This window comes from Megalobrama amblycephala, linkage group LG24 (assembly GCF_018812025.1).
Source record: "Megalobrama amblycephala isolate DHTTF-2021 linkage group LG24, ASM1881202v1, whole genome shotgun sequence".
Taxonomy (NCBI): Eukaryota; Metazoa; Chordata; class Actinopteri; order Cypriniformes; family Xenocyprididae; genus Megalobrama; species Megalobrama amblycephala.
The window spans coordinates 20654935-20674540 of record NC_063067.1 but is presented as its reverse complement, the minus strand read 5'-3'; the positions used below and the strand labels follow the sequence as shown (position 1 = coordinate 20674540).

The 19606-nt window shown below is 37.3% G+C and overlaps 2 protein-coding genes across 9 annotated transcripts in view; one reads left to right on the top strand and one right to left on the bottom strand.

The window, feature by feature from the left end:
- Positions 1-3794: 3794 nt before the first annotated feature.
- sdf4 (stromal cell derived factor 4) lies at positions 3795-9321 on the bottom strand. Of its 2 annotated transcripts, none has more exons than XM_048177764.1 (7): positions 9020-9321; positions 8282-8627; positions 7838-7974; positions 7573-7686; positions 7317-7475; positions 5516-5691; positions 3795-5427 (listed from the first exon to the last, which is right to left on the bottom strand). In XM_048177764.1, exons 2-7 carry the CDS (start codon positions 8608-8610, stop codon positions 5251-5253), a joined length of 1092 nt encoding a protein of 363 aa, XP_048033721.1. In that variant the 5' UTR covers positions 8611-8627; positions 9020-9321; the 3' UTR covers positions 3795-5250. The 2 variants fall into 2 exon arrangements, with proteins under 2 accessions (XP_048033721.1, XP_048033720.1); XM_048177763.1 differs by having other exon boundaries at positions 9016-9318.
- Positions 9213-19606, top strand: part of c1qtnf12 (C1q and TNF related 12) — a 36486-nt gene continuing 26092 nt past the window's right edge. Inside the window, exons 1-4 of one of the 7 annotated variants that reach the window (XM_048177769.1) lie at positions 9216-9351; positions 9816-9979; positions 10562-10626; positions 13388-14172. In XM_048177769.1, coding sequence (XP_048033726.1) covers positions 13999-14172 — 174 coding nt within the window. In that variant the 5' untranslated portion in view covers positions 9216-9351; positions 9816-9979; positions 10562-10626; positions 13388-13998. Of the gene's footprint in view, positions 9352-9815; positions 9980-10561; positions 10627-12867; positions 14173-19606 lie in introns of those variants that run through there. The other 6 variants (XM_048177767.1, XM_048177766.1, XM_048177768.1 and 3 more) reach the window with 6 other exon arrangements.

Below are 19606 nucleotides of genomic sequence, written 5' to 3'. Positions count from 1 at the left end.
ATTGAAATTAAGTCCGCAAATAAGCTGGTTGAAAAAATGTTTACAGTCACTCATAATTTGGATAGAAAGCATTGACGGAGGCTTTTCACAAGCAAATTCTAACGATAAAATAATTTCGTGTAAGTTGTTTTCACAGGAGATATGCATAAACATGATATTTCCATTACTCATTCAATTTCTCATATATTTTAAGCAATATGTAAAGAGTGAAAATGTGTGCAACGACTCTTGTAGAATTAATACTGGGCTCGTAACAACTCAGATATCTTCTGGAGACAGGTAGATCCCTTTTGTAAATCTGTAAAGTAACATCATGGAGTTGTACCTGCCTGCAAAAAGTTCATTAGACCCAAACGGTAACCTTAGAACTCGCCCCAACCAAAAAGGGCAACCTAATTGTTGTGTTTTTTTATAAGGTTACAATTCTGGATTGGTGCCTTGAACAAGGACGGGGCGAAATTAGAACCTGTTCCCTAAGACTCAAGCATCTATGGTGTACATATCAAGACAAGCAAACAAGAAAACTGACAGGCTGTTTAACATAGTGATACATTCAATTTTTATAAAAATACAATACTGTTCAAAAGTTGAATTGTTTTTGAAAGAAGTCTCTTATGCTGACCAAATCTTAATTTATTTGATAAAAAAGTGAAATATTTTTACAATTTAAAATGACTGTTTTCTATCTTGATACATTTTAAAATCCAATTTATTCCTGCAATGGAAAGCTGAATTTTCAGCAGCCATTACTCCAGTCTTCAGTGTCACATGATCCTTCATTCTAACATGCTGATTTGGTGCATTTATTATTATCGATGTTGAAAACAGTTAGAAACTGTAATACATTATTTTTTAAGAATAGAAAAAAAGAAAAGCAATAAAATAGAAAGTTCAAAAGAACAGCTGAAAAAAAGTATTAATTTCTTTAAAAACCATAACACAAGCACACACACACACACACACACACACACACACACACACACACACACATATATACATATGTATAAAACAAATATATACGTATATATATATATATAAACACACATAATATATATATAGATATATAATATGGAAGCAATTTTCTATTTGTTTATTTTAATAGTATAACATTTACTGTAATGTTATAAGTAAATATAATGGTACTTGTCTTGCAGTAATATAGTAAATAAAAGATTTTAAAAAGATACATGGGAAACAGTCAATCGTATCACAACATAGCACGTCCAAGTGCTGAAATGCCGAGATATCTTCAGGATTCATTCAGTCTTCAGGCTCTTTGTACATATCAATAATCAGTGAACAGGATATAAGCTACTTAATCCTGCCTAGAGCCCCCCACCCTCAGTGACTTACGGTCCGTGCACTCAGTGACCTGAGCGCATATGCTCGACGAGAGCTGTGCCCAGATTGACCAAATCTGAGGTTTCTGTAAGGCTCAGACTCAAGTCTGAAGCCATGTGATTTGCAGGAAGGGGAAGGAGACCCCCTCCCACAATCACTCTCTCCCCCACCCACCCAAACCTGCCCCTGAGTGGCCCCTGCCAGGCTCTGTTTCCAGGAAAGGGGCCTAGTGGACAGGCGCAGGGGCCTGCGTCAGGGAGAGCCTGGCTCATTGAGAAAAACAAAAACAGAGAGGGGAGGTGGGAAGACTCTCCCTCCTTACATAACAGTCTCTAGCAGTGAAAAAAAGGCTCTCTCTACCACCACCGTACTTGAAACCCGTCTGTCTGCTCTTTACACAATGCCACACCCTATAGTAGGGCTCTGCTAAAACTTCATCATTTGGGACGGTTTTATTTGTTGGACAGAAAAAAGACTCCTTTTAATAATTTAAAGATTGCCAGTTGGTTGCACATGATGCTCATTAGATGCATTGAGCGTGGAAATGTGGAAATTACATGCATTTGTAATGCTTGCAAAAATGGTTGCTGCTGTGCATGAATTTTAAGATGACAGCAAAAAATAGTAGGAGGTAAATCGGATTTTGTAAAGAACGTGTAATAATATTTATTAAGGTCATAGAGTTTGGAGGCACATATGATGCTCATACCAACAGTCTATGAATTTTTACACTTTTCTGCCTCCTTGTGGTTACACTACAAACTTCAGGAAGTGAAAAATAATACTTATTGTGAAGATTCTAATCAGCGTTTATAATTAGTCAATTAAACAATTTTAGTAAAAGGGCTTTTAGTCAAATCATTTTGCAAATGAGGAACATAGCAAGCAATTTATCATAATAGTCAGAGGTATTCACAGTACACAGTAGTGTCAAGTTAGAAAAGTGCAGAAATGAAATTCAAAAAGTATAGAACATTCATATTTAATTTATTAACTGACAATTAAACCGACTCTAAAAATGTTGACCATCTCTGTTTGAACAGGATGTGATCTGCTTTGCTTCTTCCCAAACAGGAAATGAACCAGATAAAAATGTCAACAAGAATCATTCCGCAAACTAATAAAATAGTCATTGTCAAATTAATGAGTCAGCGAAAATACATAATGAGTGTAGATGATTCTGATATAAAAATGCAACTATTTATTCTATTTGCCAACACCAGTAGTGCAGGCCAGAAAAATAGCAGACAACACGGTCAGGATTTTATTAAATTAAAACTCAAAGTATCTAGCAAAAACATAATTGAGTGAAAGTAAATGTTTTTACATTTTATTGTACTTACAAAAATTAAAAATGAACTATCAAAGTTGTGGCCAATTACAATTTCATATTAAAATGAATTTCACTGAATGTAAATCGACTAGAAATTCCGAGGACTGTGATTTGACATTTCCTCAATAAGACAGTTAAAAATATAAGAGGATATATTTACATTTTATAAAACAGTTAGTTCCTGTCCTTGATTCTGATTGGTCAATAGCGGTGTTTTATTCACGATATTATTACCTGCATTCAGATTTAGCATTTTAAAAAATCTGTTTAAATGTCTTTTGTATTATCCTGTCCTTTTAACAGTTAAGGGGTTTTCCCATGACTGACAGTGCTATAGTCTAAGCATTTGTCAGTTGCGTCTTGTTCTGTGTTCACAACAATTCAGTCTTTTCAATGTAAAAGTCTTCGCTACTGACTGACTCACTCATAAAGACAGTCTTTGCCGCCATCTAATGGCGTAATAATGTAACTTCTGTTGCTGTTCATGGTCAGGGACTATTTTTTTTCCAGCGGAAGGAAGGCTTTAGTTAAATTTCATTTCATGAAAGTTGCATTGATACATATTTTTGGCTTTAATATTTATATTGTGTGGTAACCGTTTTATAAAAGCAATAAGTACTCGAGGCTGTGCTGTATCGTGAATAAGTACGGCTGAAGGGCGTTGTTAGGCACGACGCGAAGCGGACTTATTCAAGATACAGCACAGCCTCTCATACCTTATTGCTTACATAATCTCCAGTACTTATATAGTAATTGGATGTCTAATAAGATTTACAGTGTAAAAAGTATATTTTTCCCCCCAAGAAATGGTAAAGAAACAAATAAAGTTTATTATTTCTAAAATAATAGTTATATACAGTGAACTACAATTACTTACTGTACTTCACACCCCTGCATCCAAAACAAACTTATGCTGGGCTTTAAAACAGCTAGGGCTAAAAACAATCAGATTACCACAGTAATTCTTAAAATAGAACTATATTTTATGGAGTGTATTCATTCTAAAACTCTTGGCTATTTTCTATTAAGTAGATTTGTAAGGAAAAAAAGAAGTGAAGAAATAGCAATAGCCTTCCAGCATAAAGCTGAGATTCTGAGGATGCAAAATGACATGCACAGATTAGAGTAGCTTTCATTTATTTTTTATAATAAAAAATTCAGCCTGTTACCTATTTAAGTATTACCAGTGTTTACATTTCACAGCATAACCTTTAAGTAATTTTAAAGGTAATGTAATTTCATGCATTGATTATGAGTACTGTATAGCATAAATACAGATTAACATTATGAAAATATATTATTTCAATATAATGCAACACAATGCATTTAAAAGCTTCACAACATACTTTTTACTTTAAGCAAGTCAATTGAACTTCCACACAATGAATGTAATATATGACCAGTCATTGTTGTGTACAAAGATGATTATTAACACATTAGCAGCTGTATTTTAACATCCAGAAAAACACATAAATGGGTGTTGATAACATAAAATAAAAACTAGAGCTCAAATTTATACACAGATAGGACACATTAACCTATTTATTTTAAGGCAAATGTGTATTTTAATAAAACTTTATTCTCAAATCCAGAAAATACATGGTCCTTCCATTTTCATAATTTAAAAAGGGTAAATTATAGTTCCTAATAATCAAATTTCCCTGAAAGCATGTATTTTATGTTCAACTTAAATAACTTTGAATTACTTTTAACAAACTCTCAAACAGGTGTCAATGGAGTAACATCAATGTCAACAGGGAATAAGCTGCTCTATTATACTGACTATATTTAACTGAACGAGATTGCTGAGGTAATAGGGTAAATTAAATTCTTAAAAGTAATAAAATAATATTCAGGCTATATACAATTATGACTTCAACACCTGTGAATAATGGGGTTCTTAAAAATGTAAATAAGCCTTTATATTGACAGATTCATTATCCTATACACTTTCAATTAATATGATTTCTTTATTAGACTTTTAAACTGCTTTGCATTTATGGATTTCAAATAGAAGTGCTATTACAGTTTTAACAAAATTACCACCCAACTCATTTTGCTGGCTTGTCATCTTTGGAAATAACACATTATAGCTCAGGAAGCTCAAACCCTGTCAAAAGCAAACCCACCCAAAATGGGAATATGTTTATATATTATGGCACTCCAATTAACTACATTATTTACATTAATCTATTTTTTTTTTTTTTTTAAATCAATGGAAATTGAAAAAACTCTTTCCCCTCACCAATTCCTCATATACAGACATTTCACGTAATTATCAACACTCAAAAACTTCATGAAAGTGACGGTGTCTAACATGAATTATATAGGAATTTATAGGGCTCGTGGAAATCACATCTATGACATTATGAAGGCAGAGTCCATGTAATGCGTCATACCTGCACATTGCAAAATTAGAGAAGGTTTTGTAGCTTGCAGGTATGTACAGTTACAAACACGTCCAAAAGCACTTGTTGATCCCAATCTGGGAAGCAAGCAAGGACCAACATCATCCTTGCGACACTCTAGGGATATATACATGCTATTCTTATTCATTAAGACTTGAGGAGACCGTCTTAGAACTCCTCATGTACGTTACGGGCATAGTCCATGAGTTTGCTGCCGGTGAAGTACTCGCTGTATTTAAGGATCTCCTCTAGTTCCAGGTTGTGGTTTTGGTTCTCGTCTGCCACAGCAATCATCTGCTTGGCTTCATTCAGGGCATTGTACTCATTCATAGGGTCCATGTATTCCTGTGGGATATCAGCAGATATACATTAAAATGAGTCGCTAAGAAAATGTGTTCTTATCCGTTAACGACACTAATAAAACAGGACCAACCTCCAACTCTTCCATGGTTACTATCGTATCATGGTTAGCGTCAATGACTTCTTCAAACTCCTTCTTCCTTTCACGAACCCAGTCGTCATCGATGTCTTGGGCCTGCTGATTCTCCACAGTTCCCATAGGGAGAGAGATAAATTCGGCAAGAGTCAACTTTCCATCTCCATCTTGATCTGTTTAGGAATTTAAAACATAACGGGTTCACTTAAGTCAAGTCCCCTTTATTTATATAGCGCTTTTATACTATACAGATATGCAAACTTTTATACTATAACTGAATGCAAACTTGGGAAATATGCAAACATGAGAAAAAAAAAAAAAGAGTGTCATTCTGCTTGAGTTAGTTCAATGTTGATTAAATTCAGTTTCGATTAGTGTTGGGGAAAGATACTTTTAAAAGTAATGCATTACAAATATTGTGTTACTCCCTAAAAAGTAACTTATTGAGTTACTTAGGTATGGAAAGTAATGCGTTACATTACTTTTGTGTTTTTTTTTTTGTTTTGTTTTTTACCTGGGCTAGGCTTGGTTGTTTTTGTTTTTTTAGAGGGTTAGTTCACCCAAAAATGAAATTTCTGTCATTAACATTGACTATTTTAACCATGTTTTTAACTATCTTTCTGGACGTCAAAAGGTGCAATGACGTTGCTGCCTATGTGTGGTTCAGATGCCCACGGATTTCATCAAAAATATCTTAATTTGTGTTCCGAAGATGAACAAAGGTCTTACGGGTAGGGCTGCACGATATATCGCATGAGATTGTCACGCGCATTTCGTCAGTAAAGCCGGTTTCCTGATTACCGCTAAATCGCCATCACCTGCTTTCAAATAGAGCGGCATTTCATAGATAGAGCCGTAGATCACTGAAAAGCCACGCAATATCGCGTTCATTATCGAAGGCGATTCATCTGCGATATGAACGCGATATTGCGTGGCTTTTCAGTGATCTACGGCTCTGTCTATTAAATGGCGCTCTATCTGAAAGCAGGTGATGGCGATTTAGCGGTAATCAGGGAACCGGCTTTACTGACGAAATGCGCGTGACAATCTCATGCGATATATCGTGCAGCCCTACTTACGGGTGTGGAACGACATGAGGGTGAATTTTCATTTTTGGGTGAACTCTTTAAGTTCTGTTTTTGGAAAATGTTAAGGCCCTTTCACACAAAAAGTGAAATGACTCTTACTTGAGCAAAAACAAAAACAAATGTGATGTTTAATTAACTAAAGTCATTTTTGCTTATTAGTATGGTTGAACTGGATCATCGAAAGTCAAAAGCAAAGATATTAGATAATAAAGTGAGTTTAAATATTGTGTATTATTTAACATTTTAATTGTTGCAGGTTTGCATTTTACTGTTTTTATTAATTTTAAAGAATACTGAATCTGTTTTTGTGTAAGTCAGTTGAGTAAATGCATGCTCACATTTAGTCTAGTACTACAATAACCGTCATGTTTACACAGCGCACACAACACCTGTGCACCTTACACCTGTGATTTCTCTCAACATGGGGACAGGAGAGCTGTCAGTCAATACATGGGAAAACAAAGTAACTTGCATTACTTATTTGAAAAAGTAACTCCGATATTTTGTTGTAAATTTAAAAGTAATGCGTTACTGTACTCGTTATTGATTACGTAACTCGCGTTACTTGTAACGTGTTCCCCCAACGCTATTGCAAAATTAATTGTGAAACAAATTCAATTTAATTTTAATTAACTATAAAGCAGCTTTACAAAAGACAATAAGAATCACAAGAAATGTGTGGCCTTTCTTGGGTATGAATGTATGCTTACCAAGATCTCGGACAATCTCTTTGACCATGTATCTGAGCATGCCTTTGCTGTGCTCTGGGTGCAGGAACGAGAGGAACTCCTCTTCATTCAGCAGCTGGTCAGCTGGAGGGTTATCTGCCTGGAACCAGCGATCCTTCAAGCTCTCCAAAACCTCCTGAGCTGTGGTGAGGCCATGTTTTATTTATATCAATAGAAATGGCTTTATTAAGAGTACTATACCATACCAGACAAATACATCTTCTACATTACAACTTACTTTCTTCATCCACTTTCAGTTCTTCATTGTTTTTGATCTTCTCAGCCACTTCTTTTTCATTGAACCCTTTGCTGGCTAAAAACTTCACACGGTATTCATCCCAAGTTACATGTCCTGAGAGAGCACAAATTGAGCAGATTCAAGTAAAAATTTCTTTTTTCACTTCACCAAAAGCAGTCAAGAGTAGATATGTGTTATCAAAAACTATATATGCTTATCATGTAATTTCAATATGGCACAGGTCTAAATAACAATATACACCTACCATCCTGATCAGGGTCCACGGCACGAAAACTGAGCTTGTTTTCTCTAACAGCTTCCTGAAAATGTTCTTCTGTCTTCTCCATGATCCAGCGCTGCATTTCTTTAGCACTGACGCTCCTGTCTTTATTAATATCCACCCTAGAAACAGAGAGTAAAGGTTTGATTTATGCAGCAATAAGTACAATTTAGACAATTTTTCAAAACTTTTTATCAAAACATCGGCAGAACCAAAACCCCGCCTTACGCTTTTGTCTTTTTTGATCATTTTCACTTTCCATTTCACTTGGATGTATGTCACAAACACAATACGGAAACTCTTTAACCATACTGTTCAGGATGACACAATAATTGCTCACTGTTCAATGGGTTAAGCTACAAATGCCTTTAGAATGACACCCAAGCACATCATGGGAAAATCTCATTGTTTCCACAGCTGTAAACCTACTTGGTGAAGATTTCAATGAGTTTCTTCCTGTTCCTCCTGGGCTCTGAGTCCTCCTCGAACTCCTCCATCTCCTTCCCCAGAAACACCTCCTGATGAAAGTCTTTATTGAGGTGACCGTCCATCTCCATCTTCACGCCGTTCAGATGGTCGGGTGGAAGGATCTCGTTGTCCTCCTTACTGCTGGGGTGTTTGTCTTTTAATGCTGACATATTAGCTGGCCTGGCCTGAACATTCAAAGCCAGCATCACAAATACTGCCAAAGTTGAGGCGCACAGGCGGATAAGCTGGGATCTTCTCCGGTTAAACATGGTTTTTCTGATAAATGTCATAAACAGCTGTTGAAACGCTATGAAAAGAAAAATACAATTAAAACAGGCTTAAGAAAACATTAACATATTCAATTAAAGTACAGTTTACAGGTGAAAAAACATCTAAAATCAGACTAAGCTGTTTTTGTTTTAGAAGGATTATGGCCACACTCTTAGAAAACCAGCTAAACCAGTAACTTAAACCAGATCTTTTATTTTCAATATGAGATATAATACAAAAACTAGGTCGTTATGAATTGGCATAACAATTAATTAATTAATTAATTATGTAGCCAGTGAACCAGTTAAGTTATATCTGCTACCGGTTTATCAGTTAGTATGAATATGAATCAGCACATATGTTTGACAACACCTGCTGAACGAATAAAGATGCCACTTGTGAATGGAAATACATTAACAACCTACCTACTCGTCTGCTTGAAAGGTCCTTTCCAAAGATGAAATTTCAGATGAATGTTTAGAAGCCAATGGCCAAATGTAGTTGAAGCACCGTGAGCGGACTGTTTATGTGCAGCTCATAGCGCACTTCCTGTACACGTCGCTTCTCGAGACCAAACGCTGGTCACTGGAGCGGTTTATGGCCCTGAAAGAAACGTCCTCCCTTTCTGGACTCAGATAACATACACAAACAGATAGAGGACAAACCGACAACCGCAAGAATTCAGACAGGCGTTCAGGAAAGAAACATTGCTACGTTGTCACTTGTCAGCAATCGCGCATCTTCTTCTTGTGTAACATGAGGTGAGAGGGGAAACGCATATATCGCCATCTACTGCACCAGCTGATAAATGCGTATGAAATATAAACAGTGATACATACAATGTTTATCTTTCATGTCATTTTTCTTCTCTGACCATCGGTGATGAAAGCCTTACTGGTTTAGTTTTTGAGAAATGTTATCTCAAACTCACATTAGCTTGGTGGTGTTTTCCAATTGGGGCCTGTTGAATAGTCACAGCAAATATAGAAACTATTATAAACATTAAAAGTCAATTATCAGGTTTGTAACTATCACAACTGGTCAGATGCAGGTGTGTTGATGTCCTCACAAAGCTTCTAAAACTTATCAAGCAAGACTTCCTTAATCAGGCAGTCTCTTATCAGAAGGACCATGTAGGCCTACATATAGAGTTAGAGGGCCAAAATATTACCATTATAGGATATTGAGAATTAATATGCAATTCCTTGGTCTTTTTGTGTATTAGGGTTCATGATAAATCACATACTGACAGTCCTGGACCTGGTACACAGATCAAATGTTGGCAGACAGATAGACTCTGAGTTTTTTTTTTTTTTTTTTGCTATTTTCCTGCATGATGGAGAAGTATCTGTGCACCAGTGCCTGTATCTCTTTGCCCAGAGCAAGAAGGTATGTAGCATAGATGCAAACTCCTCACCTTTTTGAGATCAAAATAGGTCACCTATGGGTTTTGCATAGATCCAATGAGAAAGAAATTGGGAACTTACAAGGGTACAGTGTTTCCTTTACTTTTTACTATGTCTATAATGGGTAATATTTTATGTATTTGAGGTCTGAGATGTGGCAAACAGTATTGTAGTCTAATCAGCCAATAGTGTCTTAAATATCCTGCATAGCATTTCGTCATTTATAACATGAGATTTTAACCAAATGTTGATTTTGGTAAAATGTTGCAACAATATGTTAATTTTTTTTTGCACGAAAAATGACAGTTTTGGACATTAAGGGATTTTTTCATTTTCATTTTTAAGGGATTTTATTACCCTGTAAGTAACTACAAATGAGAATGTAAACCAAATAACTTTAAAAAAAAATTAAGTGCGCAGCATGCCCCCACCCCGTGCACCTTTTTTCCCCCTTACCTGTTTGCATCCCTGGTATGTAGTTTTATATATTTTCTTCCTTGCTGATTCACCTTCATGAATATTAAGAGAAGAGACTTGATTGTAACAGGCTTTTTACCTTTTTCAGCCATCATACCATCTGTGAGATGAGGAAATTGAGAGGGTCTCTAACATCTAGAAGATGAACAATAGGTAACTTTCTGTCATCTAACTCCCACTGCATATCAACTCATACAGTTTTGGATGCTGTTATTACCAGGGACGTGCACAGACATTTTGGGGGGCAGGGGCTCAAGTGGAAAAAAGGGCACTTCTCATAATTATTTATTTAAAAAAATAATAAACCCTTAAATATATTAACACAACTCTGACTTCCTTACCAATTTATTTTAATTCCCTCACACTCACGCAATTATTTCATACTCCACAGATTTCTACAAAATAATCAGTTCACACACAGAGAACATTGTCCTCTTTAGTATTGACTAGGTTTATCACAAGATAAGGCAACAGCAAAGGAAACTATGCCACAATGTGAAAGTTTTTTTTATTTTTAAGTAGCTATATATATTTAGAATAAATGACTGCACTGAGGAGAGGGACATAGTTTCACTAATAATTTGTTTATTTTGCACAAATCAATAAATCGTTTTAATTCTTTTGGTGATATTGGAATACTTCTTTCATGTAATGGACAATTTTAAGATTGTGGTCCATTTTTGCTTCCATGACTTTTACTCTAATTAGATGGTGTTTGTTTTAAGCCTACTACCATCCATCTGTTTGCATCTGTAGATTTCTTCTAAGTTAACCAAAACAAGCTAATCTGCATATTTAAACACATCAAGAGTTTTTCCCCTGAAATGTTGCAAGTACATAATATATATTATAACACATGCCTGCAGAGGGCGCCAAAAGCCTGCTGATTATTGTTGTTAAACAGCACAGCAAAGCCAACCACCATAATTAAAAATATATTATTAAAGTAATACTATTCGGCCACTTTGTTTTTTTGTTTTTTTTTATAGAAATGCTACAGCCACTGTAATTTCTTCAACAAGAATATGTGGACATCAAACATGCAAAGACAGAGTGAGGGTTTAAACTTTTATTGATGTATTATCCTGTGTAAGTGTAGATTGAAGAATAGCATTATGTAATGCTGTATTATGATTTTTAAATAGTTTTAATAAATCGTGCATCCTTAGAAAACTTCCGGTATTGACAGCCCTACATCTTTACCATGGTTCAAAATCCAATGCATAGCACATTAAAATAATTGAAATTATAATATGACATAAATTGCATAAGTATCAAATCAATCTCACCCTTAAATAGCCGAAAATTCCACATGTTTGTGAACATATATAGACAACCTGAAAGGAATGCACGGGATGGATCCATCTAGGGCTTTTTTCTTTTTCGCTTCTCATCGCCAGACAGCAGTTGTATTTTCCCGGGTATAGTTGTCACAAGTTTTCAGCCAGCAGCAAACACGAGGCGGGGCGCGCGCGTTCGGGAAATGAATGGCGTGTCATGGAGGGAGGGCAGCCGAGCTCGACAAAGCCGACCTGATATATAGTATTTTATTATTACTATTCAGTAAATATATATTTGTTTGACAGAGAAGCTGTGCGCAAACAGGAATATTTATTCATTTATTTAAAAAAAATACCACCCCAGAAAAAAAGGGCACTTTCTCTCAAGGAAGAAAAAGGGCAGGGGCTCAAGCCCCCTTTTATGTCTATGTGTGCACGTGCCTGGTTATTACATACTATTAACTGGACCAGAACTAATAGTTTTGTCAAAATGCGTTTCTGCAGCTTTATTTCCAACCACCAGAGGGGGGAAGAGCATTATGGCATGTAGGATATCTCTCAGTATGGTTGCAGTGCTGCAAAAAAATCTACATAATGTAATAATTTTAAGTGTGATCTATTATAACAAGATAATAGAATTATATATTTTGTGCTAATGTGTAATAGAAAGTAAAATAATGGATGGGTGAATGACATGAATAGTTTGTGGTTATATTTTGGAAATACTATGATGATCACTAAAATTACATTCACCTTTAAGGCCATGTTTTAGAAGTGCTTTTTGTTGCATATAATGGTAAATATTGTCTGTATTATTGAATATCATCTCAGTGACTATACATGCAGATGGACATATTTCAAGCTATTATGTGACTCAATGACAATATATATAATATATATATACATATATATATTCAGCTCTTCTTTAAAACAAACAGATATCTAGTCAGCATGTGAGACAACTTTCTAGTGCCTTAAAGCAGTCCTTTAGGACTTCTTTGAATTCTCTGAGACCAAATGTCACATGTACAGAGCTACTGCAAAGTAGGACACTACACACACACACACACACACACACACACACACACAGATTTACACCTACACACATGAACACGCATTCCCTAGAGTCTGCCTGCCAAAGAGCTCTCCCTCAAGACTTGAGTATTTCATTAGTGAGATAAAACAGGGCTGAGCCCACTGAGGTTGCCAGTTTCACTGATGAGGAAAAGAGAAGCAAGGGAATCAGAAAGAGAGAGAGAGAGAAAGAGCGAGAGACAGAGAGGGGGCTGTGATAAACTCTGCTGCGAGCCCTCCTGTAAGCAGAGTGAGAGAGTGCAGGAGCAACAGCATAAGATCTGGAGAGGGTGAAAAAACAACTGTGAGCAAGACCTACCACAAAGTCCACACAGATCTTGCACTTTAAGGTGAGTGTGCATGTGTTTTTGTAACCCTGCAGAACTGGGCTGATGCATTTGGGTGCGATTGTCCCATCAAGTGCTTCACTTCTTTGAAGTTCCTCCGAGGGGGACAGATTTTTCCCTGCAAGAAAAAAAGGCAATAGAAGGCCAAAGGCTACGAAAACTGGAGCATTTCCAACTTCCAATTCCCTCAGGACGTTTTTTTTTCCCACCTAGGCTTCAAGAAGGAACCACATGTGAAGACTGATGGGGCAAGAGCTCAGCATTGCTTACCAGAGAATCGGCTCCGCTGCATCACCGCAGAGACTCCACATCCCAGTAGGAGTGAGACTGAGGTAAAGAACCAAAGAGAAAGTGAGAGGGAATCTGAGTAATCTCCATCCACTCCCCCCTCCCCACATTGGGACCTTCTTCAGTTGCCCTCTGGTACCCCCCACGGGGCAGGAAGCGTGAAAAATCTCACTAATGGGTTTATTTGCTGTCAGCTCAGCGACGACCTGTCATTTCCCAGGACTACTCCACACTTGACACATTTCATAGTCGAGTAAGCTCCGCTTTGTTTTTGCCAAAGGAGCTTGAGCCCCTGCCTCATACTGCTGGCTGTTGAGAAGATCAAGACTAGGCTGAGGTATCAGGTGGAGTGGACAAGTCCCTTAATCACTTTGCCTGCCTATTACAGTATTTTTGTTCCAGTGAGGTCAAGCGTGTGGGACATCTTGCTGGTTTTTTTTTATATTTCTCAAAGTCGAGAACTTCCTGCAAAGAGAGAGACTGTGAGAGAGTCTGCTTTCTGACCCAACCACGGTCTCCTGGCTGGTGGGCTGAAGATGCGTTGCTGGCTGCTAGCTGTGGTGACGGCAGTGCTCTGGAGCCAGTGCATCCTTCTAGGGTGGGCCGAGGGCAGGAAGGTGCGTAAGAAGCCGAAGGAACTCGCTCCGCAGCACACCGAAGCATTCAACACCACTCTGTCCAACAGCGAGGAGCTGGATGGCAGCACAAAGGTAGATATCATATGATACTTTCTTTGCTTTCTTATTATTTAAGCTCAATTCATTTTCCAGTTCTGCACATGGACATCCTCGTTACTCCACATTTTATTGTTGTTTAATGTGAAGTCACTATCAGAAACAAATGTTCAAAAGTTGTCCCTTTAGGCCCCTGAACAGCTTTTTACTGAGGCAGCATCCTCAAAAGTGCACATTTGTACATTGTCTACCCCTAAAAGGTGGTTGTTATTACCTTAAGGGTACATATCAACTGTGTACTTAGGAACTAGCCTACCATGGTATGTCATATGGCTATTTATTCTGTTTTCGATATATATATATATATATATATCCCTAATAATTGGCTTTATCTATGTGTCTTCATTTTACTAACAAACATCTGCAGTATTGAGTCAGTTTGAAGTCTGTGAAAACACACAGACAGCTGACGCCACTCTTACTAGTGTTTTAAATGTCTTGGGGCTCTGTTTTATTGAGAACCTAACCTTAACTGGGTGCCATACAGTCACATGAAAAATTATAGAAGGAAGGCATTTACTTTGGCATCTATATATGAATTTCCAAAAAGAGACAGTAAAAATGTGAACATATGTGTATATACACTACCATTCAAAATTTTTTTGCATTAAATTGATCAAAGGAGGCAGTAAAGACATCTAAAATGTTACAAAATATTTCTGTTTCATATATAAGCTGTTCTTTTGAACTTGAAAAATCTTGAAAAAAAAAAATCACATTTTCTAAAAAGTGTTAAGCAATACAACTCTTCTCATTTTTGATAATACTGTAATAAGAATGTTTCTTCAGCATATTAGAATGATTTCTGAAGGATCATGTGACACTGAAGACTGGAGTGGTGATGCTGAAAATCCAGCTTTGACGTCACAGAAATAAATGGCATTTTAAAATATATTAAAATGGAAAACATAATAATACTAATACTGTTATTATTATTATAATACTGTAATAATGCTGTTTTTTTCTGTATTTTTTGATCAAATAAATGCAGCCATGGTTAGCATAAGAGAAAATCTTACCAACCACAATCTGTTGAACAGAAATGTGTATGTAATTACGTATTATATATAATTTATTTATAGTTGGTAGGCTAATGCACACTAAGTTTTCCTGTTTCTCAACACGAGTCCCAGGGAGTGCACAGTGTGACAAAATATATACCTTAAATGCACTTTTAGTGATTTGGATTAAAACATCTGCCAAATGTGAAAATGTTATGCATTTTAGCAACCAATCATTCCTCACAGTGTGTCAAAATCACCCTGTAACAGCTAGGCAGAGAAAATACCTCCGAATGATGTGTGTTAAATGCTCTGTTAAATATGTCAGCACACTCATCAGAAAGCAAAGCCGATGCATTTGGCAGTCACAGTTGTCTCTCATCATACTTTGTATATGCGCCTGAGCAGAAGTTTCTGACTGCATTGCAAACTATTTGAACAAGCTTACAGCAAGCTCATCCAAAGCCCTTGATAGAGATGCTACAATCATTTCTGATTAGCTTGGCACAGACTCAAACATGTATGTTTCTGGAGAGCTAGAGTCCTTGACAGCTCAACAGAGTGAGATTCAGTGTGATAAATGGAGCATTATTGCAGGTGTGTGCCATTTAGGAGTCTAAGAACAGACTCTAATGTGTGAAATGGATGAGTGGGGCTTGAGTTATGGGAAGAATGCACATTCAGAAGGTCTGATGAGAGCATCGATTAGTCCTCTCGGTAGGGGTTCTCCACCAGAGCCCGCCACTAGAACAGGGAGGGCTTGTTTGTTATTTGAGACTTGTGGTGTCAGTAGGTTACGGATGATGATAACGGTAAACAGGGACTCATTATCGTTCATTTCTATGTGCATAAACCTTGGAAAATATTTTATTGTGCTGTCTGTAGCTGAATTATCGTGCATAAGTGCGTTGACATTTTCTGGCTCCGCCAAGGCCAACGTATTACTATTCCAACCCTGTATTTGTTTATTGCTCCTATATTGTTTAGATATCAGGGTTTCCATTGGAAAATCAGCTCCTGTCTCAGCCCACCCATAGAGTTGGCATTCTCAAATAACTCCACGCTACCCCTGTGCCAACCGCTCTCAACCGCTCTCCATAACTACTGTGCTTCGGTGATCTTGTTGACAAGGGTTATTGTCTTATTGAGATTTTACACATCACTGAAGTATGTTGTGACAGTCTGGTTGCATCTTATCTCCATACTACTGTTTGTTTATTTAGGAATTTCCAAAAAGAGACAGTAAAAATTTGTATGTAGGTATATATATGTGCGTGTGTATGTATACTGTTCAAGACATGTGTCAGTAAAGACATTTATAATGTTACAAAAGACTTCCATTTCAATTGATTATTTGAAGTGCATTATATAAAACAATTATTTGAAGTGAAGTCCCCTGTAATGCTGTACCTTCAGCGTGTCTCCTTCGCTACCTCCTCCTCCTCACCTTCTTCTTCCTCCCTTCATGGCCCAGCACAGGCAGGCTGCCATGATGTAATTCCTGGGAAGGTTAGGTGGGGAGATATTTAAAGACCCTTGGCAGAGCTCTTTCCCAGCCCATTGATTCTGTCATTCACAGGCCAGGCTGACTCCGCTGTGTCTGGGACATCCGATAGGGGCGGTGCGGCCCCCTGAAAAAACTGGGGCAGCAGGCCGCATAAGTCCCTCACAAAGCCTCACAGAAAGGGTCCTGAAAGAGGACACCTCGAGAAGGATTAGTCACTCTCCCTCCCCTTGCTTACATTCTTTTCATCTTGTCCCATACAATCAGAGAGTAATGACATAATCACTCTAAAACCCAATGTTTTGCCAGATTTGTCACTGCCAGAAAGCGTCAGTCGGGCTGGGGACCAATGCAGGGTGATCATAGAGATAGAGGTATGGGCGGGATTTGTTGGATCCATGTGCTTATTGTCCAACTACTACCAATACATGCCATAGGCCTTGCTGGTAATCTCACCAAAAGTCCAAAAGAGTAGGTCTGCATGGGTAGAAATATATAAATATACATATATTTTTTTTATTTATTGCGATCTTCATTTATCATCGCATTCTGTTGAATTACTCACATCACTGCTTTTGTTTGGCCCATGTTGTTAATTTTTTTTAAATTTATATTCAAAAATTAAAACGTTCCCTGTGTTTCCTGCACTGTTTCTCGTTTACATTTATACATTAATCTAATTGCGAGCTTGTGAATCTGAATCAGATCCATTTGAGAATTGATACTCAGCCCTACAAAAGAGTGAACAGTAAATGGTGAGTCAAATAAATAAGAGGTTGTTTAATATTTAAAATTAATTTAAAGAATTAGTTCACTTCAGAATTTAAATTTCCTGATAATTTACTCACCCTCATGTCATCCAAGATGTTCATGTCTTTCTTTCTTCAGTCAAAAAGAAATGAAGGTTTTTGAGGAAAACATTCCATGATTTTTCTTCATATAATGGACTTCAACAGGGTTCAATGGGTTGAAGGTCCAAATTGCAGTTTCAATGCAGCTTCTAAGGGCTCTACATGATCCCAGACTAGGAATAAGGGTCTTATCTAGCGAAATGATCGGTCATTTTCTAAAAAAAAAAAAAAAAAAAAAAAAGATATACTTTTTAACCACAACTGCTCATTTTGCACTAGCTCTGCGATGCGCCACACATTACGTAATCATGTTGGACGTTATGTAATCACCATCTCATTTTCTCCTTGTCCGGCATTGTTTTTTTACCTTTTTTTGTAAAGGCCATTTGACTTAGTCTTTGCACATTCGCTTTGTAAACACTTGCTCAGTACTTTCGCCTATGTCGCCTACAACAGCAGTGATGTCTCGCGCTTATACTTCAATGAGTGCTAGACATCACTTCCGCTGTCAGAGCGCGATCAAACCTCACTAAGCGAATGCTGAACGCAGTTGGACATAGCGGCGTATTAGAGGTAAAAAATTATATAAATACTGTTCGGTTTTTCGCACAAACTGATCGTTTTGTGTCTTAGGACATCAATGTGTCGTCACGAGCCGCAGGGTTTAATTTGGATTTGTCTATGCAAGTTTTTTCGACTCTTATTTATTGTGTTCCCATTCACTCGCATTATTTGACTGACAGACGGCAACGGTTAGAGTTAAAAATCATCATTTGTGTTCAACTGAAGAAACAAAGTCACCTACATCTTGGATGTGCTGGGGGTAAGCAGATAAACATCAAATTTTCATTTTTGGGTGAACTATCCCTTTAAGGTACAATGAAGTAGGTGTTTATCTGAAGCATTTCTCAGCTGTCCATTTGACCTACCACAGATAATAAGGGAAATGAGCACTAGCGCAAACTAGCTCAACATTATAATTTGCACACAAAGCAGGTGTGAGGCTGCAATCAGACTCTCTTCAACTCTTTGACTTTTTTATGGCGAGAGGAGGGCAGGATAATTCCTCAGTAGATCTCATAATAAGTCTTGTAGCTCTCTCTCCTTTCACATGTCTTCACTAGCCAGGAATGCACACTTGATATACATATAAATATCTAAACAATGTTTACCCTGCTACGATGGCATGGAACAGCGAGAGTTATTAAACAACACAAAGCCTCATTACTTCGCTAACGTGTTAGTTTTGTAAAGTTACGAGTATATTCTGACACATACATGTTGTTGTGCTTGGTACGAGTGAAGATAGAGAGTAAATTGGAATCAGACGTCTTTGATGTCACTGTTTAATGACCTGTGGGTCTATAATGGGCGCATTTCCAGCGTTCCCCCCTGAGTAATAACAAAGCGGTTAACTGCCTGTTTCACTGCTCACGTAAGAATGTGATGAAAGGAGCTTTATGGTAACTGCCAAACAAATATTCAACATACATGCGAAAGAAAAACTCTATCTGTCGACCATTTGGAGTGTATTAGTTATCAGACCTTGTCCACAGGGAAGGAATTACAGAATAATGAGGCCTCGGTAATGAAATATACAGTGGTGCCGGGTCTGTTACCTGTTAAATGATGGCCTTTGAAGCTTTCTGCTGCTTGATATCCAGCCAAATAATCATTTCTCTTTCGTATCACTATGTTCTGAGTTCCAAAGCAGTAATGACTTGGTACCAAAAGAAACTGTAATTGCAGGTAAGAATCTGAGGTGTGGTGTGAATGCGTCCATATAATCAAACCCATAAATCTGTGTACCGACCCATAAAGCTGTGTTTGGGAACATACCATCATTGCATTTTGTTCTCTCACACACATAGAGTGTTCATGATGAGGAGTGACTACTGAGAAGTAATATTCAAACTCAGTGATATTTGTTGTCCTTCAGGGCTGTCTTTTGTCAGTGAGGGTATATACGAGAAATGGTGGGTGAACTGGGAAATAATGGGTGCGTGAGATGGAGGATGCATGCAGATCTGTCTGTCTTTCAATACGGTAAAGGG